Raw genomic sequence first — 25601 nt, forward strand, 5'->3', positions numbered from 1 at the left:
CCCTTCCCCACCCCCCACAACCAAGGCGCTCACTCAAGGCTTTCCTTGGGTCTGCCCACTCTGGCCAGTTCAAGGTTGCGGGGCTAGGAAATGGTGGTGCGGGGGGTGGGGAGGGAATGAGAGGGAGGGGCAGCAGGGATGTGGAGGTGGAGGAAGAGGGGGCGAGGGCAGGACGGTGGGGGGGAAGGGCATCACCATCCCAGAAGCCATCCCTCTACATCCCCCTGTGCCCCCGCTCCTGGGAATAAATCACACATTTGGAGTCATTTTCCTGGAAGAAAAAATTCCTCTCTAAAAATATTTTTCCTTTCTCACCTCATGCTGGGGCTGGAGCAGCCCAGCTGGTGACAACCAAGGAAAGGGGTTGGGGAGAGTGACATGGAGCCCAGGGTGAGGAGGGATGACAGGCCGGGGAGACCCCCTGTCCCCGAGGCCATGGCATCTGAGAGAGCACGACTGTCACTGATTTACTGAATGTGTCGTGTGGGATTCTTTTTTGGGGGGGAAGGGATTTTTGAGATTTGTAGAGACTTGCATTCAAACCTCACCCTCTAGGTACTGAGGCCTCTGTGGGCCAGATCTGGGGGCCCAGGGAGCGGGCACCCCTGGGCAGATGAGCTGCATTCACGTGGAACAGGCTCTTCCTCTGTCCCTCACCATCTGGGCGGCCCTGAGCAGCGGCTCCCCTCGCTCTGGGCCTCAGTCTCCTCAACTGTAAATGGGTCCGAGTGGGATGTATTCCCAGCACCGTGCAGGTGGCCCTGGGACGGGGCCTGGCTGACAGCGAGAGCCAGGAGGGCTCTGCTAGCCTGAGCCCTGAGGAGAGGCCCGGGGGACTCGCAGGTCAAACCCTGTGCCTGCCACTTCCTAGGCAGTGACCTGGGGCCTCTTCCCTCCCATTGAAGTTAGAGTGACCGGTGCCCCTTTCCCTGGGTTTGAGGGAGGTAAACGAGGTAACACAGGGTGGCACCCAACTTGGGGCAAGAGCCACAGCGGCAACCCAATGGGCCGTCACCTCCAGTCATGGGGACACTCCAGGCCTGAGGTAGGTGGGCAAAGGCGCTCTCCACAGGAGACAGACAAGATGGCTGTGCCCTCCTGGGAGTCCCTGGTCCTGCCCCACCCAAGACCTGCCTCCACCCTGGGCTCCGAGGAACACCCAGAGTTCCCGGAGTCCTGGCGAAGGGCAGGGGCGAAAACAGGCCCTCCCAGGTCAGCACAGACTGGCGCAGCACGCGCCTCCCAGGAAAAATGAGAGCCAGGCCTTCTGATGTGCCTGGGGATAGGCCTAGGCTCTCCGAGGTTCTGTGCTGTGTGTTACCTATTATTGTGTAACAAATTGCCCCCAAACCTAGCCGCTTACAGCAATAAACATTGAGTATCTCACCCAACTTCTGTGGGCCAGGGGTTGGGCAATAGCTGGACTGGGTGGTTCTGGCAGGGGTGGGGGAGGACGTCTCTGGTGAGGCTGGGGTCAGGCTGTCAGCAGGGTAGCAGGCATTGAAGGCTGGGAAGGTGGGGGGGGGGCGCGGTTCTCTGCTTCCAAGCTGGCTCCTTCGACTGGCAAGTTAATGTTGGCCAACAGCAGGAGGCCTCGGTTCCTCCTCATGCGGACCTCGCCCTACTGCCTCCCGGAGAGTGACCGAGTGATCCTAGAGAGAGCAAGCTGGAGCTTGCAGAGTCTTGTGTGGCCCGGCTTCGGAAGTCACAGTCCAGCCTTTTCACAATATCCGATTGTTTCCAGGCGGCCCTATTACACTCACACAAGGGCGAGAACACAAGGAGGCGGGGCCGCCTGGGAGGGCAGACGCCACATGTGGTAATGATTTAGTGCATCCGCTTTCATGCTTAAAAGTACCCCAGTTTGCAGGATAAATTAACTAGTCGCCCTAGTGAGAGCTCTAAGGACCCCAACACAGCAAGGAAAACTGGGAGGCAATAATAATAACAACTCCTATTTTTGTCTATGTGCCCAGCCTTGTGCCAAGTGTTTCGAGTGTACCCTGTGAAGTAGGACTATTATTATCCCCATTTTCCAGAAGAGGAAAGGGAAGAATAAGAGCACAAATGACTTATAAAGGTCACCCGGGGCTAGAGGAACTGGGATTTGAAGATAGGCAGCTGTGTCATAAAAAGACTTGGTGGTTTTAGTTGTTTGAAAACTTGGTGCCTAAGCTAAGGATGTGGCCCCAGAAAAAGACACCAGGGATTCAGGTCACATTAATGGAGGCATGGGTCTGTCCTCCTCGGCCCCAATCATTTGACTTCATACCACCCTGTGAGGGTCAGAGGGCTGGGCTACCCCTCCAGGTGACAGGTGGGGAAACTGAGAAGTCAGTGATTCGTCAGAGGTAACACAGGAGTCGAAGGCAAAGCTGTGGCCTATAAACCCGATCCATGACCGTACTCTGCCACCCCAAGCCAGAGTGAGGGACTAGCCCTGTGTCCAGGAGCAGCTGGGGAGGAAGAAGGCGGGAAGCTTAGTCTTCGGGCAGATGCCAGACCTCTGGTCTCAGTGAAAGCCATTCCAGCCCTGACCTCAGCACCTTGAGCCCTCAGGCCTGTATGTGTAATATTTCCTTTAGGCAGCAGCACCCTCGTGTGGCTACAACTGGTAACTACATGAAGTCACAAGTTTTCCCCGCCTCAAATGCTTCACTCTCCAGTGCCTCATACACATCTCCAGCTTCAAGAGAGGATAGTTACTCCTGGGGCTGATGGAAGCCGGCAAGAGTACGATGACATGGAGAGAGCACTGGGCTTGGAGTCAGGACCCTTCTGATGAAATCCATATTTGGTTAGTGATTCACTGTGCGGCTTGGGTCTCAAGCCCTTTGTATAATGGACTGATAGCCTCTCCACTACTTGACTCCGTCAGGTTTTCACGAGGCTCAAAGGAATCACAAACATGAACGTGCACTGTAAAGTACTGTGATCAGGTGAAGAGTTGTTAGAGAAACTGCGTGAGGAGCCTCTTGGAGGGATTCTGCAAGAGACCAAGAAGGCAGGTGTCTGGAACGTGGCAGACTTGGCAGCAATGGATGATGGCGTCCTGGCAAACAAGGGCGTAGACGCTGAGCGAGTTCAGCCTACTCCGAGACTCCCAGTCCTCTGGCGGGAGGTCTCTACACCAGGGGAGAGCCCCAGGCCTAGCGTTGGTCTGGTCCAAAGACTTGCATCAGAACCCAGAGCCTGTTTCTGAATCTATGAGGTGGAGATTAATAACCCCATTCCTTCCAGGACTGCTGTGAATAATGAAAGAACCCATAAAAACCATCTCTTAGGTGCCTGTGCAGAGGTGGTTCAGGATCAACGACTTTATGTAAATTTCTTTACGTAACAGACAAGGATTTTGTTCACCAAAACCTGTGCAGAGCCATTGGGCGAGCGATGCTAAAAAATCAAAGATGTTAACTACCATTCATTATACCGATGGGCCAGGTGCTGTGCTGAGCTACGGCATTTCGTCCCCACAACCAGACTTTGACATAGGTACTAATATTTATTTCCTTCATTTCACAGAGAAGGAAACTTGGCCTCAGAAAGATGATCCAGGTTATAAGAGGCAGTTGAAATTAAACCCTGTTATTTGTCCGACTGAAAAGCCACACAGGCTTGAAATAAGGGGGTTGAGGGGATGATCATATTTCTAACCAAGCATCTTGCTTTGTTACTGCTAAAAATAAAAATCAAACCAAAAAAGCACAAAACCAAAACATTTCCTGAAAAGCTAAAAGTATTAGGGAGATAAAAGCCTGAGTGAAGTATAAACAGAAAACCAATATCTAAGTGCTTACTATGCACCAGCTGCTTGGCATTTATTAACAATTCTATCCTACCACCGCTCGAGAAGGCATTAGTCCAATCTCACACGAGAGGAAACAAGCTCAGACAGCCTCTTCCAAGGGCACAAAGACAGTAGGCAAATGGGAAAGAAATCCAAGCCCCCCGCCTACTTTGCCCACTGCCTCTACAAGGGTCTAGTAAAACCCTTATCTAGGAAACCGTAGCTTCCCCTGACATGGTATGAGAACCATTTCGCGTGTAATATATTTTTACCTTCAATCCATTTCCAGCAAGGAATTTGGTGCAAGAAGAGGATACACCCAAGCACACACAAGGAGTGGTGGGGCCCATATTTGCACCCAGCTGACTCCAGAGCCACGGTTCGCAATGCCCAGCATGCTCTCTGGTGGGCCCCCACTGCTACCTCAGCAGGACCTGATTTACAGCCCCTGATGCAAAACCAGGTTCTGAACTTGAAACCTGCATATCTCAGCTTCCTTTCCCTCTTTATTCCTGGGACCCCAGGGCCTGCTAGTGACCGTCCCTTATCCTCGGGAGGGGACCACGCAAAGCTTCCTTCCACGACCACCCTGAGGCTTCACGTCCAGACATGAGGTCGTGTGGCTCCTGCCTGGCCTCCCTGACCCTGTAGTTGCCAATACAGACCAATGTTCTAGTAGCAGTTTCTCTCAAAGCAACTTCTGGAGAAAAGGCTATCAAGAAGGGAAGGGGGGCACCCACAGGCATGACGGTCACCTTCGTGACCTAGAGCCTCCTGCACGGAAAGCTGCAAGAGGCCCCCAGCCGGAGGATAAGATGAGCAAGCTAGGGTTCTGGGCCAGCCTGGGCCGGCCTCAGAGCACAGGCTCAGTGGGCAGGGCAAGGGCAGCAGCAGCCCAGAGGCAAGGGGCTCGGGAGCGGGGCCTGGAGGCCCGGGCAGCCACCCAGATGCCTTACCTACAGCCCTGCCTCGGAATCTCAGGGGCCCCAACGCTGACCTCAGCTGGTGACGTGTCATTGACTGCATTCTAATCTAGACCCAGGGCTCACAAATACTGCCGAGTCCAGGAGACGGCAGGGACGATCACCAGGCACAGAAGTAGGCAATCCACAGGGTCAGGCTTTGTCACGATGCTCCCTGCAATTGGTGTGGAGACTTCAGGCCCAAGGAGGCAAGTATCCTCATTTTTCTTTTCTTTTTAAAGATTTTATTTATTTTTAGAGAGGGGAAGGTGGGGGAGAAAGAGGGGGAGAGAAAAATCAATGTGTGGTTGCCTCTCAGCACCCGCTACAGGGGTCCTGGCCTGCAACCCAGGCTTGTGCCCTGACTGGGAACTGAACTGGGGACTTTGGGGTTCGCAGGCCAGCACTCAATCCACTGAGCCACACCAGCCAGGGCTCATTTTTCAATTCAAGTTGGACATCTGGATTAATATGGAGTGTCATGATTTTGAAAGCACTGGGCAGCTAAAGCCAACCTCTCTGGGTCACACTGGGCTCAAGAACCAGTTTGACAGGCCATCTCTATCCCAATTCTCTTTCCCTCCCTCCCCCAAACCCCCTACAAAATAGAAACAAGCAAGCAAGAAAAGAGTCACAAAGAAAGGGCTGAGGGCTGTCCTGGGGCACTGTACTGGGCTAAACAAAGTTAAAGCAAAAACTCAGATTCCAAAGTTCTGTATTTTTCAAAATAAAGATCACACATCGTTTAGAGACAATCTACACAAGAGTTACAAAAAATAGTTGCCCAGGCATAAGCATACACAGGTTTGTTAATTATACACATATGGTTACAAGTGTGCTTGCAAAAAAGTTCATTGGAAATATACACAAGGCTCTGGAAATGTACACCGTGTAGTGTTACAATTCTATATTCAAACAAGGAAATTTGACAGTATGTTACATTCACTTACAAGTAGACAAAATGCAAAATACAGTTCATCTTCTGTACAAAAAGGAAGGGCGATTCACACTTTACAAGGTGAGAGGGGCTCTGATTGTAAGGAAAGCTGGGGCAGGGTTGAACTTTGCACGTCCTTTTGACTGTCACAAAATAAGCAAAACATTACTTTTTTAGGATTAAAAAAAAACTACTGTGAACTGAATCATCTTGAATAACATTTAGAAAGATCTTGCTACAGGTCTGACTAGGTGACAAATAAAACCAAGCTATTTTTTTTCTTTTTAAACATATAACTAGGCTGTATAAAGAACATTTATTCCTTCAAAAGAAAAAATTTACTTCTGGTTGAAATTACAATTTACAATATACAACACTCTATGCTACGACCATAAAAGGTGTGAATATACACTGAATGCACAGGGCTGGCTAATTCTCTTCTTACCAAAAAACGGGTTTATGTTGATTCAAACTTCTCCACATTTACATTACAGGTATACAAATGTACAATTGTACAATCAAAAGTATGTTCGACTACTAGGGTACATTATAGATACAGATTAGACATCAAAACAAGAAAATACTACAAATTTGTATATATGCAAAGTCTACACCAAGTATACACTATATATTTATAGAAGCAAGACCAAAAGCAGAGTTGGATTTTTTTTTCTCATGCTAAATAATCAAGATTTTGCCTTTCAATGTTAACAGAAAAAATCCAACAGGCAGTGAACAAGCACACCTGCCTGGCCTTGAAAGACATCCTGGGAGCTCAAGGCTCCCTATCACAAAAAAGCCTCCACCATCTTCTTCAGCATAATAGTCTCCAAAAAAGGCAATTTTTAGAAGTTTCAGAAACTTAATGTAATAAAATGAAGCTTTAGCAACTCTGAAACAATTTTCATTTTATACATACATATTTTTATAAACAGCGTTAAATGCCAGTATGGGGTCATTTAACTAAAATTCAAACTTCTCAGGTTTTTTTTTGTTTATTTTCATTTTTTACTAAAATGAGGAGGTGGGGAAGAGCTATTTGCAAAACTTGCCAGCAAGGCAAATGAGTTAAAAACCTTTTTTCTTTTATTTTAAACTTTTTTTGTTAAACCAACCACCCTGAAAAGTTTGCACATGTGGAATATAGATACAACATTGAACAAAATATGTGGCCTCCCATGTACATTGGTTACCTATGTACAAGTGTCCTATACACCAGTAAAACAATAGGGCAATTAGTCAATTAAAAAAAATAATTAGTACATGTTATGTGTAATAAAATTAAATTTACAAAGGCTTTTCCACTTGTGGATTTGATTCCTTTTTTTGGAGAAGGTAATCCTGGCGCAACCATTTACCCCTTTCAGATTCTGCACTAGAACGATTCTGGTTGCTGGTTGGATTCACCAGTGGGCTTGTGAGGTCAGTGGGAATGAGGGGACAGGTGAAGGTGCCTCAGATAATACCGTTAGGGGGGCCACAGATGGGCCCTAAGTCAACACCATTCTTCATGTAGTACTTCTCTAGCTTGGCCAGAATGTGCTTGCCGTAGGTGTACTTGCGAAGAGTCGCGATGTGGGGCCGGATCTGGGGAGGAAGCACAAGTCTGTGTCACTCGAGTGGGCGGGCTCCCAGGCAGCGCCACATGCATACAAGAACGCACAGCCCGAAACAGTACCTTTGGCTGGTGTGGCCCAAGCAGCCGACTTCTAGAGCTACACTGACCCATAGACGAGGCCAGCAGCTCCCACCCTGCGTGCTCATGCAGGACATGAGGGCTCTAGGGTGGAGGCTGGGCAGCCATGGACCACTCCCAGGACAGCGTGCGGAGGAAGTCCATCCCGATGATCACACTGCCCATGCCCACGCCCACTCTGCAAGGAGCCTCCCCGGGGCACGCCTTCTGCCCTCCCGGCCCGCACCTGGCACCGTGGCTCTCCTGCGAGGGGGAGATTCAGGGCACTGTGGACCCTAACACACCGCCAAACCCTGTCTTCCAGTTCACACAGGATCACAGAAAGCAACTAATGACAATAAAAATGACTCACATGAGCCAGGCTTGTTAATTTAAGCCTCCCAAAGGAGGTGTGATAATCTCCATTTGACCGATGAGAAAGATGAAGGCATAGAGGTGAAATCACTCATCCAAAGTTAAATAGCTAACAAGGGACAGCATGGGTATTTGAGCCAACTGGCTGGCTCCCCCAGAAATTATCTTCCTCCCCACAGGCTCCCTGGCACTGCCTGCTGTGCTGGCTGCACCCGCCCCCGCCCCAAGCCACGCTCCGCCCAGCTCTCCCAGCCTTCTCCTCGGGTCCCCCTCCCGGGCCACGCCTGCACTGAGGAGTCCCGCGTGTCCCAGAGAGCCAGGCCACGTTTCCTCTCCTGTGAGCTCATAGCGTTTTCTACACACATCAGCTACCGCATGTAACCCAGTGTTCACAACCATTTGTTTGACCATCCATCCCTGCGCCGACAGCTAAGAACCATGCCGTTTCCCCATCCACACCGCACTTGCATTCTCAGACACTCCGGACAAGCTCTCTAGATTAAGAGCTCTATGAGGACAACTGCTTGTCTCTTTACCTGCGCCCTCAAAGCAAGGAAGGGCCAGGTGGCCCTAGAAACCAAAGACTCATATCAGCTATGACATTCTCACTTAGAAGCCTATGAGGAAAAATTATTATTAATAAGTTATTAGCTCGAATTCTGAGGTGGGTGACCAAGACATCTGCCTAACCTCCTGAAACTCATCTGTAAAAAAGAATGTGATAATGCTACACGTTTGTTTGGGTTGTAGTGAGGACTGTTTGCCTGGCTAACGCTTTTGTCATTAGTGCATGAAGTTCAACCCCCTAGCCTTTCATAGCCCTCTCTGGGATTGGCTGATCGATGGGTCCAGCCACTAAACCTTCATGCCTCTCCTTTGCAGGACAAAAAACCTGAACACCCATGAGGATGCATGTGTATTACATTATGGAACCCCACTTTTTACTTATTTAAAGGGAGGTGAAGGGAGGTGATTACCTACTCCACTCTTAATATTTCCTCTTGCTAAAAAGCATACAGCCTAGCAGGGAAAGAGGTCACAGTTCTTAGGTCTTTAGATGCTTATGACCCAACTCCCTCATCCAACCAACTGCTAAGCCCCACCTTATCCCACCCCCCCTTCAATCCCACAGCCGCCATCATCTTGGCTTAACTGTCGCAGCAGTCGCCCACCCCGCCTCCGCACTGCCTCATCTGCTTCCCAGTCCCATGTTACCCACTGGCCAGGGCTTTGTTTTTGTTTTAGATTTTAGTCATTTATTTTTAGAGAGAGAAAAGAGAGGGAGAGAAACACCAATGTGAGAAAAACTGATCAGGTGCCTCTCGTACACCCCAACAACCCAGGACCTGGCCCGCAACCCAGACATGTGTCCTGACTGGGAACTGAACCGCAACCCTTCAGTTTGCAGGCCCACACTCAGCTCACTGAGCCACACCAGCCACGGCCAGGACAACTGTTTGAAATGTGAATGTGATTTTTGCACCACAGTCCTGCTGTAATGAACTTGCTCCTACTACTTCAAATACACTGTCTTGTCTCCTGCTTCCAAACCTTCACATGCCAGGTACCCTCTGCCTAGAAAGGTTTTCAGGGCTTTATTCAAATGTCACTCTTGCAGGGCCTTCTCTATACCCCATTAGAAGAGGCACCCTGCCAACATTTTCACAGGGCTCTCCCTGATGTATCCCTAGCATCACTGTAACTATTTGTACATAATACTGTTGTACTCACCAATACAGCAGCCCTGTCAAAAGGAGAGCCTGCTATAGAGTATGTGTGCTTAACGGGCATCTGCTGGGTGAAGGAAGAGGCATGCTTTAAACTTCCGCACGTCTCCTACATTCCCTGTGCCTTCACCAGCCTCCTGACCTGCACTTCTATGAGTTTCACAACGTAAGGACTTTGGACTCCCCCAGCCTTCCGCCACCATCGCTAACACCAGTGTGGTGTTTCGTTTTGCTCTGCTTTGAACTGCAGGTGGCAGGTGCCTCGTCTGGCTCAGAACTTGAGTCCATAACAAAGATTCTCATTACCGAACTTTGTTCTCAGTGAGGGCAAGTGGCTCATCATTGCCAGGACGAGGCCATCCCCGCCACTGTGAAGGGCAGAGTGAGTTCAGAGCCCAGAGGCTGAGGGGCCCAATCAGAAGCACCCCAGGGCTCACAGCGCAGAGCTGCAGCACACCGGCCCGGCAGTGCCCTAGGCTTCCTGGGCCCTGTGGTCTCTGCGGGGCTGGGTGAGCCTGGCGGGACCTGCACCATGACTGCGTCTGACGCCGTGGGCCGCGGCAGGGGCTTTCTGGGTCAGCGCCCACTCACAGCACCCAGCACTTCAGACTTCTCTCCCTCTTCTGCCTGACTCCTCTTTAGCCTGGACTTCTCCTCCTGCAAAGCCTCCCCTCAGAGACTTGGGCCACATGCTCTCAGCCCCCTGCAGGCCGCTGAGCTGCCCCGCACTGTGTTCCGGGGGCAGGGAGGAGTCTGCCATCTCTGCACTGGCGTCTGGCACCGAGTGGGCATCAGGTCTGTGTGCCAGGCCTGCCACTGCACTGGGCAGGCACTCCTTCGGTAAATGGTGGTGGGGTGAATGAGAGGGAGGAGGGAAAAAAGGAAATAAGGCAAGGGGGTTGATTTGCTGGACTGAGAAGCTGGGCTCCTGGGAGGAAGTGGATAAAAGCATGGCCTGAAGATGAGGGAGGGAAAGCCCTCTCAAGGGCTGAGTGTAAGACTCTCTCACAACACTGAGCTTTTGATAAAGGAGGGGTGGCAAACATGGGGCAATGATCACTCCATGTAAAAGGAAAGGGGAACACAACGTAAGACATAATCCAGTGACAAATTCTGCAGAAAGAAGCAAGATATTCACCCTCTTCTGCATTTCAGAAACATGAAGAACCCAAGGCCTCGCACACTTTTTCTCTGAGACCTGCCTCGCCTGGCCTACCTTATGCATGACTATCTTCCGCTGGGCTGGCTCTGCCACATCGATCATCTTCTGGACCACGTAGTTGGCGTACTGGTCCTTCATCATGGTGTATAAGGCACTGTGGGGACCATCGTTCATGGTGCATACCTCATCGATCAGCACAGCACGCTCCGTGCGGGAGGCATGGGTGACGCACTTCTCCACAACATTGCTGTAATGAGACAATCCAGGGACAACTCTTAGAGAAAGGGATCCAGTGGTTGTCTGGTCTCCGCCATGACCTCAGGATCAGCAGCAAGAAATCTAACATTTCTGAAAGATTAATTCATCAACTGTTTGCTTCTGAGACCCTCTACCTTTGCCTTCTGTGGCTTCCAAAGTGAACCATGCCCAGGTAAGTGAAGGGACTTAAACACAAGGTTCATAAGACTGGTTAACAGCCAGACTAGTAAATGAGCACACTTTCCACATAAATCAAAACCTATTTTCACTTCTGTGGCTTACTGAGACCAGGAACAAGTCTTCCTTATGTCTATATCCCTACTGCCACACTCTATCAACATATGGAGTGAAAGAATATATCATATCTGGTGAGCTAACCTATCAAATCCAATTAAGACAAGAGCCTCTGGATACAGTGATACAGGACAAATTTCCCCCCACCTTCCTTCTTCAGTACCATGCAATTCTGGCGTGAGCTGAAGGCGCAGCACAGTGGAAACGAATCCAATAGCCACTGGCTTCTCCCTTTGCAGAAAAGGGAGTTATGCTCTTTCTGGGCTGGTCCCGAGAGCACGAAGGCAGCCACAAATGTTCATAAAAAGAACTCAACACTTTTCATGACTGCTTGACTGGGTGCATCTTCATCTGCTCCAGGCCCACCTTCTCTACAAAGGGGCGAGGATTAGAACACGATTTTCTGTTAAATGGGTTGGGGACAGGACACTCATTCTTCTGGGTGGAGGACTCAATTCTCAGCAGCCTTTCAAGAAAGCAAGCAGGTAGATCAGCTACCACTATGGGATCCCAATTGGCCAAAGGCTTCCACTTGATCAGTATGGGTTCAGTCTTTAAAGTTTATTCTATTGTTTCTGAAACTGTGGTTTCTAGCCCATTTGTGGGGATAAAATCAACTTAGCGATTTGTGACCAGCTTTATTTAAAAAAAAACGAAACTGAACAGTTAAGTATCAGAACCAGTCATGGACAACACAGGTTCAGTTACATGTGTGCACATGTGCTTGTGCTGCAGAGTCAATAAAAATTTACTCTGTATTCTGAATGACCACTAAAAATGTCAGAAAGTTGCTAATCTATTTTTTGGTTTATTCCTACTGATCTATTTTCAATTTTAATGGTTCCTTCTTCTGTTTCCTCTAATTTACCTTTTTTTTTAATTAGGAAAGTATAGACTTATGAAGATTTGATTTATTTTTAGAGAGGGGTAGGGAGAGAGAGAGAGAGAGAAACATCGATGTGTGAGAGATACATCGATCAGTTGCCTCTTGTATGACTCCAACTGGGGATCTAGCCTGCAACCCAGGCGTGTGCCCCGACTGGGAATCAAACTGGTGACCTTTCGGTTTGCAGGCCAGCACTCAATCCACTGAGCCACACCAGCCAGGACTCTAATTCACTCTTAAGGCCATATATTAAATGTTATTTTAGAGGATATATTTCATTTCCATTTTGTTTTCTTTTATAAGAAAGCTTCTAATTCTCACTAACATTTGCTATATTTTAATTCATTACCAGCATATTTCCCTTTATATCCCTGAGTATAATTAAAATAGCTACTTTATAATCCTCTTCTGCTAACTCCAACATCTGGGTGGGTTTTGTTTTGTTTTCATTTTCTTTTTATTCTTTTTTGTTGAGCACAGGTCACATTTTCCTGTTATATAGACACAGAAAATGACAAACTGTAGAAACTGAGTTCTTTTATGTTCCTCCACAGAAGGCTGCTTCTCCAACCACTTTTTTTAGTGGACTTAAGTTGACTGAGCTCAAACTGTGAGCTTCTCCCATGCAGCAAGCAGCAGGTGAAATCTCGGTCCATTTCTTTTAGGCTTAGCTGGGCTGCCTGGAGTGCGTCCCATGTAAATGTAACTGAGGAGTCAACCACATATTTGGGAAGTTTAAACACTCCCTCCCATAGTTCTCTTCCTTTTCAGGATTTTTTCCCTGTCATTTTGTCACTTCTATTGCCATGATTTCCCAAAACTCTGCCTTCTGGGAATACTGGAGATTTTCTTCCCCAACCTAGGAGCCCAGCTTGAAGCAGACTGGGAAGAGTCTACAGGCTAAAAGCCATTAAAAATAGAAAATGTCCTGATTACAGGCAACAATTCTGTATCATAAACTTCAAAGCTGCTAAGAGACTAAATCATAATGGTTCTCAACACAATAAAACCGTAATTATGTGACTGATAAAAAGGTAGCTAACACAACTGTAGTTATCATAGTGCAATATATAAATGTATCAAACCAACACATTGTATACAAAGTTGCACATTGTTATATGTCAATTATATCTTAATACAATAAAAAAGTTTTCAAAGAGGAGGGAAGGCAATTTCCCAGTGCAATTACTTTCTTCCAAGTATCAATAGTCCCACTCCCCAATCTACCTGCTCTTGGTCATTCCTTAATGCCTTCAGATTTTTCTTTTGGCATTTTGTCCACAATTTATCATTGTTATCTGTGGAAGAGCAGGGTCTACAGTAGCTGTTCAGTCATCACCCGACCAAAAGTCTTTGTAATATTAACACTTACACTATATCCAAGGGTGAGACAGTAAATACAATGAAGAAAAAAGTAAACTGGACAGTGGCCAGGAGGAGAGACCTAAGAGATTCAGGTACCCATTTCCCTGGTTGGGAGGTAGGGCATGGACGCAACACAACGCCTACAAGATAACCCCTGATATGATTAGGCTATTAAGACTCTGGATCTATGGGTGCTTTTAATTCTTTTCTCCATTTTCCATGCTAAGATGTTTTAAGATTTTACAAACTAAAAATAAACTATTTAAAAACATCAAGATAATGAGTCACACATGCCTTGCAATTTGTCCTAAAAACCAGAGAAGAAAAATATAGCCTTGGCTGGTGTGGCTCAGTGGATTGAGCGTCAGCCTATGAGCCAAAAGGTCACTGGTTCAACTCTCAGTGAGAACACATGCCTGGGGTGTGGGCCAGGTCCCCAGCTGAGGGCGAGTGATACAACTCAACTGTTGATGTTTCGCCCACACATCACTGTTTCACTCCCTCTCTTTCTCTCTCCCTCCTCTGCTGTCTAAAAATAAATAATAAAAATAAAAATCTTATAAAAAAGAGAGAAATATAAAGTACTGTGTTACATGTATGGCAGATTATGCAGATTCTACTTAGAAGGCCAAATCACTAAGCCATTGGAGGGCAATCAATTTCTTCTCCAACCTATGCTACTTGCAAGTTACCTAAAACATCTTTCACAACCTGAGAATAACTAGTGCATTTTATACTTAAACTGGTATAATCAGAAGACTGAAAAATCGCTTCTGAGACTACGAAGGCCTATACATAGATATGGTACACTGCCTCTTAATTCATGTGCCAAAGAGAAAAGTGAATAAAGAACATTTTGTAATTCTAAACAAATAAGTTAATGAAATGTTGAGTTTACCAAAGTGCAAAACTTATATATATTTTTTAAATTATTTTATTCTCATTCAGGGGTTTGGGGTGGAACATTGATACAAGAAACACCGATCAGCTGCTACCTGCATGCACCCCAAACAGGGATCAAACCTGAACCCGGGCATGCGTCCTGACTGGGAATTGACTGAACTGGAGACCTTTCAGTTACAGGACAGTGCTCCAACCAAGTCGCACTGGCCAGGGGTTGACTCTAGGGAAATGAGAAACCCACTAACGGATTTCTTATGTTTATGCTTTGTAGTAGAACTACTTGACTTTTTAAATTATGTATACTTTAAGAAAAAGAAACATTTTTTTAAAATGAAAATTCTTTCCTTCTCTTTAGACCTAAAATACTATTTAATCCTCTCTTCTGGGAAACAGAGTATGTAATTCATAGCCCATACCTTGCAAATTTGTGCTGGCTCAGTACAAGTACATTGCCTCGAATTTCTGCTACGATTTTACTTTTATCCTCAGGACGACCATGCTCCAATACATGTTGGATTACATAATTTCCATATTGATCCTGTTTAAGAAATAACAAAAATAAAATTCATGTAAAAATGAGTTCATTTGTGGGGAGGCCTCAAACAAAACAAAACAAAACAAAACAAAAAAACAACAAAAAACTCACAGACACGGACAATACTGTGCTGATTGCTGGGGGAGGGAGATTGGGGGAAGTGGAGGGGAGGATGGGGGGTAAATGGTGATGCACAGAGACTTGACTGGGGGGGGTAACCACACAATAATTCAGTGCGATGTGTTGTAGAACTGTGTACCTGAAACCTATAGAATTTTGTTAACTCGTGTCACACCAATAAATCCAATTTAAAAAAAGGGCTATGGGGGTTTATACAATAAAAATAAATACAAATTTTTTTTTTAAAAAAATGAGTTCAGAGGTTTCCTAGGTCTTTTTATCTAATCAACTCCTGTTTTCCTACAACACTCTGATGTCTGATGGCTTTTTTGAATACTAATGAACACGTAAGAATTTTAAAAATAGGTAATGACAATTTCTCCTATGATTACAAAACATGAACACATTGCTACTAGACAATGGAATATTTTTATATATATTTATTTATAAATATACATATTTTTATATATATTATATATATGTTACACACACACACACACACGCATGCACGCCCAAAGAGCCTAGTTGGGTTCTTTGTAAAATATTATACGCAAAAACAAACAAAAAAAGGATGGTAGGTGGCAATAAAGAATAGTTTTCTCTGACAGAAATGTACAAATAGTTACTGTGCCTATCTACAACAAAGAAAAACTGGAAACAAAGTTTACATCGAACAAAACAGACAATTCCTAATTAAATAACACAGCAAGCATATAACGGACATCCTCATTCACCTAAAGTGAAAGACACTTTGAAAAAATAAACGTGTGTAAAGAATTCTAAAGGCAAAAGTATGGTTTTTGTAAGATGTAAAAAATTAAAGGCATACAAGTAATATTTTTTTAAAAGTGCCAATGCCAAGTATGTTTCCTTCTGGATGGCAGGATTACAAATAATTTCTTTTGTTGTTACTTTCTGCACTTTCAAGTTCTTCTACAATGAATATTTAATACATTTACAATATCACACTTGCCACCAAAACAAAAAACAAATGCTAACCCCAAAAAAATTACTTCAGGACATCTTTGGGCCTTTGGACATTTTTAAAGCCTTAAGCATTTTTAATAGATATAAACTCTGGCTTTAAGAAAATTGCTTCAGTATAACATACTATACGCAGAAGTAGTCAAATGGTTAGTATGACGTGGGAGAAATTTGTAGTGGTAGATGCAAAAGAAAGCATCAACGCTAGAAAGAAATCAACTAATCTACTTAGTTAATTTGAAATCATAAAACTGAGATGGAGACAAAACGGCCTGCCCAAAGTGACACAGCTGGCTAGTACACAGCAGAGCTCCAGCAGGCATAGCTCTGTGCTCCAAGGCCAGGCTCTAGTTATTACCTGCATTCACAAAACATGAACCAGGCTGGGGTAAATGATAACTTGCCCAAAAGCTTCAGCGGGCATTTTAAACACATTAACATTATCCTCTACTGGAATGGATACCTGTGCTGAGAAAACACACAAGCTCTGGGCCTGCATGAGCCCACAGGTGTTTGCAGTTACTCTACTGGCAACTCCACTACCTGTACAAGTTGCTCTGTGTGCTGGTGAAGCTCCTCTAAAATAGGGAGTGTCTGGTCAGGGAGGCAGTGCTCCAGGATCCTCTGAATCACTCGGCAGCCGTAAGGATGCGTGGACAAAGCAAACACCTAGGCCAGACAAACGGTAAGAAAGCCAAAAGTAACAGCCGTCACTGTCAATGCTTCAGATTATTAATTACATTACCCCACTAATCTTCACAATGACCTTCACAGACAATCATGGTTATTCTCTACATACAGATGAGAGAATGGAATCTCCTATAGTTTACATAATGTGTCAACAGTCATACAGATAGTAAATGGCAAAGCCAGGATATTATTTTCTAGTGTGACTCAAAAGTTCAAATTATAAATATAACATTAAGTTCTCTCTATAATAAGGTGCGTATGTATGTTTGTATGTAAACCCTTTTCTTAACTATTCTAGGAATTCAGAGCTGAAAAGGACTTTTCCAAGGAGCCTAGAAAGGAACAGAATTCGCTGAGGTCATGAAAAATACACTTGGTTTAAGAGTTCACGCCAAAGAACGGGTGAAAACAGAAAAAGGGCTGGGGAATGAGAAAAACAGAAAAGTTATGCTTTCACATAATCATAAGGTAACATTCTGAATTGACCTCGGGTGTTTTCTAGCAATATGCCAGAGAGGCTCTTTTGTTGAGTCTGGTGCAAGATAAGACACAGGCTTCAAGTCCAGACCACCGGATCTTGGTTCTGCCCTTCCTAGCCAAATGACCTGGATCAACTTGCAACTCAGGTTTGTCATCAAGAATAATGACAATATGCCCTGACTGGTGTGGCTCAGTGGGTTGGGTGTTGCTCTGCAAAGCGAAAGGTCGCCAATTTGATTCCCAATCAGGGCACATGCCTGGACTGCGGGTTTGGTTCCCAGTTGGGATGCGTCAAGAGAGGCAATCCATTGATGTTTCTCTCCCTCTTTCTTCCTCCCTCTCCCTCCCTCTAAAAAATAAATAAAATCTTTTAAAAAAATGACGATAATTGTAAAAACCTTAACAATACCTAATACTTATTATATATTTAGAAGTGTTGGTCACTGCACTATGTGCTTTATATGTGGTTTTATATATGTAGGGTCATGTGTACAACTACATACTTAAACAGTATACTGCATGGTTCTGCTCGATTATAACTACAGAAATGCTAAACATAACAGTCTGGAACAACTTATTTCACTCAATTTTATGTTTCAAATATTTATTTAGAATATGGTGGGCTTCTGAAGTTTACTCTGTATAGCTGTACAGTATAATGTTCAGTAAGTATACAGGGATTTTATTTTAAAATTTTTCATCCGATTCTCTGCTAATGGACATCTGGATACTTTAGTCTTTTCCTACTAGGAGGATAATGCTGCTTTGAGTATGTCTAAATATGGCCTGTGATGTACATCTGCAGATGTTTCACCTGGTATACACCTAGGCCAGGAGTGTAAGTCACAGAAAATATAAGTGTTGATCTTGAAAGATGATACTAAATTTTCCCAAACAGTTGTGCTAATATCTATTCCCAGCAGCAGTGGATCACATCCCACATTCTGCCAATACATCGCAACCAGTGGGTAGAAAGTAGTCTATCATTTGTGGCTTTATTTTGCATATTCCTAATTACTAAAATGTAATTATTTTTTCATATGTCTACAGGAAATTTGTGTTTCTTCTACCTATCCATGCTTTTGGCTCATTGTCACATTAATTTATATTGTTCTCTTTGATTACAGGGATTCTTTATATATTCTGGTTATTAACTCTGGCAGTTTCATCTTGAAAATATTCTTTCCCATTTAGTTGTTTAATGTTACTTTCTCAGTTACATATTTCAAAAAATATTAAGATCTTAATTTTGAAATAAAAAGATCTACTTTTTTTTTCATTAACTCAGAAAATACCAGTTACTCCCTGAGTTAATATCTGTAATTTACATTCCCCTGCCATATTTGAACAAATCCCAAAACCTAAAAAACTCTAAAATCTCATTTCAATCTAGGCTTAGCAGTACACATAACTTACACCCGAAAGATCTGCTTATTTCCCTTTTTTTTCCTCTTGTGAAAAAAATTTGGGCACACCCAAAAAGCGATGTTTCACTCTCTTGTCCCATCTGGCTTGGGAGGGGTATGAAGACTTGGGGGTGTGAGGGTGGGGGTGTGTGTGTGAAAGAAGTTAATGACAATAGTGAATTAAAGGGCAATTCTAGAAAAACCATAGTATAAGAAAACTGTGCTTGGAAACTGGTGCTAAGAGCATACAGGCTCTTGTGACATACAGCTAAATAAAAATAAGTAAATAAAAGCTATTTCTAGCTGTGCTGCCGCTTAATAGAGTTCATATCAATATGATCACCACCCTACCCACCTCCACAAAAAAATTAAGCAAGAAACCTTGTTATTTTAAACATATATTCACATATAACCTGCAAGATTAGTTCTGAAAATGGCTTGAATTTAAAATGATTAAAACTTTTAAACATCAAGATAAACAGTACTTAACCAAAGGAAAAATTTATTCTTCGAATATGAGATTTAACCACAACAACTCTGATGACTAGCTCATCCCAACATGAGCAGACATCTGCATTAATGATGGAGAGAAGATCCACAGACAGTTAAGAGGAGAAAGAAACTTCGGTACACAGAGCCAGGTGTCTGACACCACTGAACAGAGCTGCTGTTTACTGGAGCACTTGAGAACACTCCACAAATCCTGTCCTCTTCTCTGATCACAATGGAAACATGTATCAATTTGTTTCCCTTATTTCTTTCCTAAGTCACTTACCTGTCCCTTAAACGCATCAATGATAAACTGCAAAGATTGAGGCTGCACACATTCAATGCATTTCTGAACCACGTGATTGCCATTCTGGTCTTTCACACACTTCAGGACGTGGCCATCTAGTTCCCGAACCATCTCATTCTATTGGAGACAAGGAAAGAAAGCACCACCAGAATCACAGCAAGCAAACACCTGGACAATCAATGTTCACCTTACCAAACACAAAAGCACTGAGCAGGAAGGGACTCCATGATAATGAAAGTGAAACATGTCAAATGTGGCATTATGGTAATAAATGATAAATAGAATGTTTCCATGTTAGCAAACTTCTTGTAACAATAACCAGTCTTTTAAAAGCTACTAACTTGTAAAAGTCCCCTGGGAGATTAAAAAATGTAGACATCTTCAAATAGAATGGAACCTATATGAACTATACATTACAGAATTTCACATGCAATTCAACATGTTTCTATTAAGACAACCCTGTAAGGTGCACATTATCATTAATAGTTGTTCATCTAGTGCTCACTATAGACTAGGCATACTTTTAACTGCTTTATATGCACTGACTCAATGAATCCTCGTAGCAATCCTATGGACTACACACTATTACAGGTATGGAACCAAGACAGACAAATTAAATGACTTGTTTAAATCATAGACCAAGACTGGCAAGAGACAAATACAAGCAAAATGGCTCCTGTATATGGCAAAACAGTGTGTGTCAATAAACCACCTGTCAATTACATTTTTTTATCCACAACCCCTCCATTCATATATAAAGAAATTGATTCTAAAAGGCATTAAGTAATGTATCTAAAACTACAGATAGTGACCAAATCTAGCCTGGGTCTGTGACTCCAACATGATGTTTCCACCAGGCCACAGTGACTGCGATGTCAACAGAACAGTCCTCTCAGTGAATTAATGAATAGTGTCCAAACTCAGGTAACACACAGGGGAAACACTGAGGGGTCTGTGTATGTATAGGGCATGGGTGAGAATGACCAGGGTATATAGAAAACAAGATGAGATTTTTTTTGACTGGACCCCTTCCCCCAAATTTGCTCCTTCAGGTCTCTTGAAGCTGCATACCTGTACCATGCATGTCTAGGAACCTGGTACTTGCTACCCAGTTTCCCTGCTGTATCCAATCTCTGTATATTAGCTCCACTGTACTGACTCCCTATGTATGGTGGAAGACTACAAGTCAGTATAAAATGGTGACATTTATGAATGCAAAGTCTTAAATTCTCAAGATGTTGAATATGTCAAACCATCTAAGAAATGCTCTGGTTTTTAAAAACCAGTATTACAATGCCAGGGACAAGCAAAGGGCAATAAACTTGGGAAAGTTACCTAAAGCAATTAATCAAATGTTAGGGAAAAATATTTATTCTGGAAATACAATTATGGAAATGATAAGTAGAGAATGATGCCTATATAAAGGCAAGAAACACCTATAATTGAAATGAAGGGGAAGTGGCTTCCCTAAATATTTTCTTAAGTCCAAAGAAACCACTAGAGATGAGTTCATTTCACCAAAATAATAAACTTGTATTTAGAAAACAATAAATTATTCATAGCAGGAGAAGTTCAGGCCCAGAATAAGATGTCAGACCAGATCAGGAAAAAACAAGGACAAGACAGGGTAGAAAGAACAAGAGTTGGGGGAAGGAGAGGGAGGTGAAAAGCTACAATGTTGTGATCCAATCAGAAAATAGTAAAACCTGAAAAACTGGGAGACAAAATCAACATGTCATCACAATCATGGGAGAGGGCAAAGAAAAAAATAATTTCTTGGAATTTGTAATATTCCTGGTATCTTTCAGTAAATGGGCATTAAGGTCAAAAGCAGGAAGAAATTTCCATGTTATTAAAAAAAAAAAAGAAAGAAAGAAAGAAAGAAACCAGAAAATTAAAAAGGAAAGATTTGACCATGTTATTTTTATCCGTGAAAATCCCGGGTAAAATTAAAACTGATAAATTATGAACGTTTTTTGTTAGAAAACTAAAAGTAGTAGCCTCACCGCTGCCTCTAATTGCTTTCATACAACACCACTGTATCACTGTGCCATCCTCTAGTACTGAGCACTGAAAGAACAAACTCCAACCCTGCTGTGCGTCTCCAACATTCCGCCTTCACGCACTTCTGAGTCTCACAACATAAGGACTTTGGACTCCCCCAGCCTTCCGCCACCATCGCTAACACCAGTGTGGTGTTTCGTTTTGCTCTGCTTTGAACTGCAGGTGGCAGGTGCCTCGTCTGGCTCAGAACTTGAGTCCATAACAAAGATTCTCATTACCGAACTTTGTTCTCAGTGAGGGCAAGTGGCTCATCATTGCCAGGACGAGGCCATCCCCGCCACTGTGAAGGGCGGAGTGAGTTCAGAGCCCAGAGGCTGAGGGGCCCAATCAGAAGCACCCCAGGGCTCACAGCGCAGAGCTGCAGCACACCGGCCCGGCAGTGCCCTAGGCTTCCTGGGCCCTGTGGTCTCTGCGGGGCTGGGTGAGCCTGGCGGGACCTGCACCATGACTGCGTCTGACGCCGTGGGCCGCGGCAGGGGCTTTCTGGGTCAGCGCCCACTCACAGCACCCAGCACTTCAGACTTCTCTCCCTCTTCTGCCTGACTCCTCTTTAGCCTGGACTTCTCCTCCTGCAAAGCCTCCCCTCAGAGACTTGGGCCACATGCTCTCGGCCCCCTGCAGGCCGCTGAGCTGCCCCGCACTGTGTTCCGGGGGCAGGGAGGAGTCTGCCATCTCTGCACTGGCGTCTGGCACCGAGTGGGCATCAGGTCTGTGTGCCAGGCCTGCCACTGCACTGGGCAGGCACTCCTTCGGTAAATGGTGGTGGGGTGAATGAATGAGAGCGAGCAAGTGAAGGAAAATAGGAGGTGGACTGGATTAATGTTTGCTTTGTTGGAGTGGTCAGTTCAGGCTAAAGAAAATGACAACTTACTAGTATCTTATATCTTTCAACTCTTGCCAAACAAAAAACCCACCTGTAAAATTGCAACTACTAAAGCCTAAGTTGTTGTTGAAGAGAACGAAGTGTCTAATACCCATGGTTTTAACAAGACACTTCATCTACTATAAATTTACAAATTGCACAGTTCACACTTGCCATGCACAGAAAGGCAGCCACAAGCACCAAAGAAAAATTGTAAAAGAAAACTAAAACCTGACAATTTACAAGGCTCACCACACGTACCATGGAGAAACATCAAACACCAAGAGAAAAGTTAAAGGGGAAACTTACAAGTACCTGCTGGTCTGAGGGAATAAATTCAAGAGCTTTCTGGATAACACGGCAGCCATACATCTGCAGTGCCAATGACAGGACATGACCTCGAATCCGTTCTGCCAAAGCCAGCTTCTGTTCAAGGCTGCCAAACTAGACATAATGTGTGGGTGAACACCATTACTTAGGTAGAAGGAAAGAAACCAGAGAAAGCAATGCATTCATTATTCTTTATCAACCACTGGCCCACCCCTTTTAGCCCAGTCACCTAGTATTAAACCTCTTGTTTAAAAAACCTGCGTTTCTTCAACAAAGTAGTTCTCGGTCTCTTATTACTAGGAACTGTTTCTAATGTTAAAAAGTTTCTTGGCTACCAAAAGTAGTAGCTTCACTATTAATATCTGCTAAACGTACTTAGAGCTCAAAGTTGCTATTAATTCATTAATACTATTTTAAAAATCTATACTCAATTAATTACAAGTGCATCTGTTCACTCTAATAATCCATATGGGAAACGTTGTTTATTAGGGCTTTAGCCAATGCCTGGGGAAGATTCAAGGACTCCTACAACAAATCAATAGCACTTCAGGTGTCTGAGGACCAGACAAAAAAGTTCTTCAATTACATGCAATTTAAGCCAAAGCATATATGGACACTGTTTCGAATTAGTGTTTTGGATCTTTAGAAGAACTGATATTATCTATTATACAAGGCAACAGAGTTGGGGGGAAGTAGAATCAAGAGGTACTGCTGTACCATGTTAAAATTCTTTCTAGAATGATTTTCCACCTCTGGATTTTTTGTTTTGTCTGAATAGCATAATCACAAGACTGAAGAGACTTTATGCCTAATCCACTCCTTTTCTACACAAGGGAACTAAGGTCCAGGAACTTTCTCTTACTGAGGGAATTTCTGTAGCTTGTCCCAAATCATATGACTATAATGCACTATTCGTTCAGCCACCACTAGCTACTTTAACCTCTGGAGCTGGAGATATCTGTATTTTTATATCTGACAAAACTGCAGTGAAAAAATAGTCTAAGTCATGTTTAGATTGATTTCTTAGTTCACGGCTGGAGAATCAAGTCTTTAATCAAAAATTTGTTTTTATGAGAAAAGTTAGGAAGATATAGCCATTTTTAAAATCTTCAGAGATCAAAAAAAGTAAAATAAAGTAAAAAATAAGCCCTAGCTGGTGTGGCTCAGTGGACTGAGTGCCTGCCTATGACCAAAGGGTCACCAGTTCAATTCCCAATCAGGGCACATGCTTGGGCTGCGAGGCCACGTCCCCAAGCAGGGGGCATGGAAGAGACAACCACACACTGATGTTATCTCTCCCTCTCTTTCTCCCTTTCCCCCGCTCTAAAATAAGTAAAATCATAAAATCTTAAAAAAAAAAAAAAAAAGACATATAAGAAGTTGACAAATTTCTTTTGTGGCAGGCTGGTACTGTATAGTTTCAGTACTTCCCCCTCTACTTGATTCTTCACCTCAATGCTTCATTCCTTTATGGATTTATACCTTGGGGTTGTAGATCCCAGTGCACCAGGGCTACAGTGGTAAGGCAAGAATTCCTGCCTTTCTGCCAGTTTAGTTCAGTAAGGAACAGACACTCATCCAACAATCTCATTAATTCTTTCCAAAGGCAATGATAATAAAAGAGAATATCATTCACATTAATGGAGGAAAACAAAGGAACCAAAGCCAAAGGATGACCCAAGACGCATTCAGGAATCCTCACAATTGCAGTTTATGATGAAAAACACTAGAGTTCTTGTTCAAAGATAATTCCCTATGAATCTTTAAAAAAATATTTATTTTTCAAAACAATTTATTGTGATACTACTAAAGTTGTCTTACAAGAATTATTTCCCCCCCCAAATGACATGTTTAGTGAAACTACTATAATGTACTGGATTAAACAGGGACAATGGTCCTCTAAACACATTTCTAAAATAGACTGGCATCATCTGCTTGGGCATTTACACGAAACACTGCTGCAAATGAATTGGAAAACTTTCAGAAACTCTGTATTTCCAGCTATAAAAGAAGTGAGTTCTGGGAATCTCGTAGACAACAAGTAGATTAGAGCTAATAATACTGTATTATATATTTAAAAGTTGCTAAGTGAGATCTTAAATGTTCTCACCACACACAAACACAAAAAGGCAATTATGTGACATGATGAAGGTGTCAGTTAACACTACAGTTGGAATCCTTTTGCAGTAAGTGTATCAAATCAACACACTATATACCTTAAACTTACACAATATTATATGTCAATTATATCTCATATATAAGGAGTAGATACTTCCCCCCAAAAAAAAGAAAGAAAGAAAGGAACTCTTTAAAAAGACCACACATACTTCATTTTGAGGACCAGAATGGGATTGTAATTCTAAAAACATATAATGAAAATCAAAATGCTCTGGAAATTCTCTAAAGTCAAATGACAGAAAGAACAAAGGCTTACTTCAAAGAACTTCTGAATGACATAATTTCCAAACACATCCACCATTAGCTGGTAAGCGGCCTGGAGGATTTCATTGAAGACAAGCTGACGTTCAGCTGGTGTGGCACGCTCTAGTTTCAGTTGAATGAATCTGAAGTACAAAGTAAAAAGGGCAATCATAGCACTTTAAGAACTTGGAAATAAGTAAGAATGAGCTCAACTTATATAATGTATGATTTCTGAACCTATGTATGTATTGTTATGTACGTTCACACAGGCACAGATGCATGCGGGTGCACAAACACACAAGTATTATTCAAATGAATCCCTTGAGCTCACTTAATTGAAGAATTTTTAAGAAGAGAAAAATATTTGTGGTATACCCTAAATCAACTGACCTTTTAAAAGTAGATTTAGCCCTGCCTGGTGTGGCTCAGTGGATTGAGCATCAGACTGTGAACCAAAAGGTCACCGATTCGATTCCCAGTGAGGGCACATGCCTGGGTTGCAGGTCAGGTCTACAGTTGGGAGCATGCGAAAGACAACCAATCGATGTTTTTCTCCTTCTCTTTCTCCCTCCCTTTCCCTCT

At 43.7% G+C, this 25601-nt stretch overlaps 1 protein-coding gene and 2 non-coding genes across 9 annotated transcripts in view; all 3 read right to left on the minus strand.

The window, feature by feature from the left end:
• Positions 1-6939: 6939 nt before the first annotated feature.
• The window catches only part of PUM1 (pumilio RNA binding family member 1), a 118354-nt gene continuing 99692 nt past the window's right edge, over positions 6940-25601 (minus strand). For 5 of the 7 annotated variants that reach the window (XM_054571878.1, XM_054571877.1, XM_054571874.1 and 2 more), the window contains 7 exons: positions 25033-25162; positions 22578-22712; positions 19322-19459; positions 16514-16639; positions 14748-14869; positions 10680-10872; positions 6940-7273 (listed from right to left, as the gene is read on the minus strand). In XM_054571878.1, the coding sequence (XP_054427853.1) occupies positions 7142-7273; positions 10680-10872; positions 14748-14869; positions 16514-16639; positions 19322-19459; positions 22578-22712; positions 25033-25162 (976 nt within the window). In that variant the 3' untranslated portion in view covers positions 6940-7141. The remainder of the gene's footprint in view (positions 7274-10679; positions 10873-14747; positions 14870-16513; positions 16640-19321; positions 19460-22577; positions 22713-25032; positions 25163-25601) is intronic. The other 2 variants (XM_054571876.1, XM_054571875.1) reach the window with 1 other exon arrangement.
• LOC129069539 (small nucleolar RNA SNORD103/SNORD85) lies at positions 9729-9813 on the minus strand. The gene has a single exon (XR_008529034.1). It is a non-coding gene; the product is annotated as a small nucleolar RNA SNORD103/SNORD85 (small nucleolar RNA).
• Positions 21584-21668, minus strand: LOC129069540 (small nucleolar RNA SNORD103/SNORD85). Its single transcript, XR_008529035.1, has one exon. It is a non-coding gene; the product is annotated as a small nucleolar RNA SNORD103/SNORD85 (small nucleolar RNA).

The sequence above is a fragment of the Pteronotus mesoamericanus genome, unplaced genomic scaffold (assembly GCF_021234165.1).
Source record: "Pteronotus mesoamericanus isolate MK-2021 breed Mesoamerican mustached bat unplaced genomic scaffold, CSHL_Meso_final contig_221, whole genome shotgun sequence".
NCBI classification, from domain to species: Eukaryota; Metazoa; Chordata; class Mammalia; order Chiroptera; family Mormoopidae; genus Pteronotus; species Pteronotus mesoamericanus.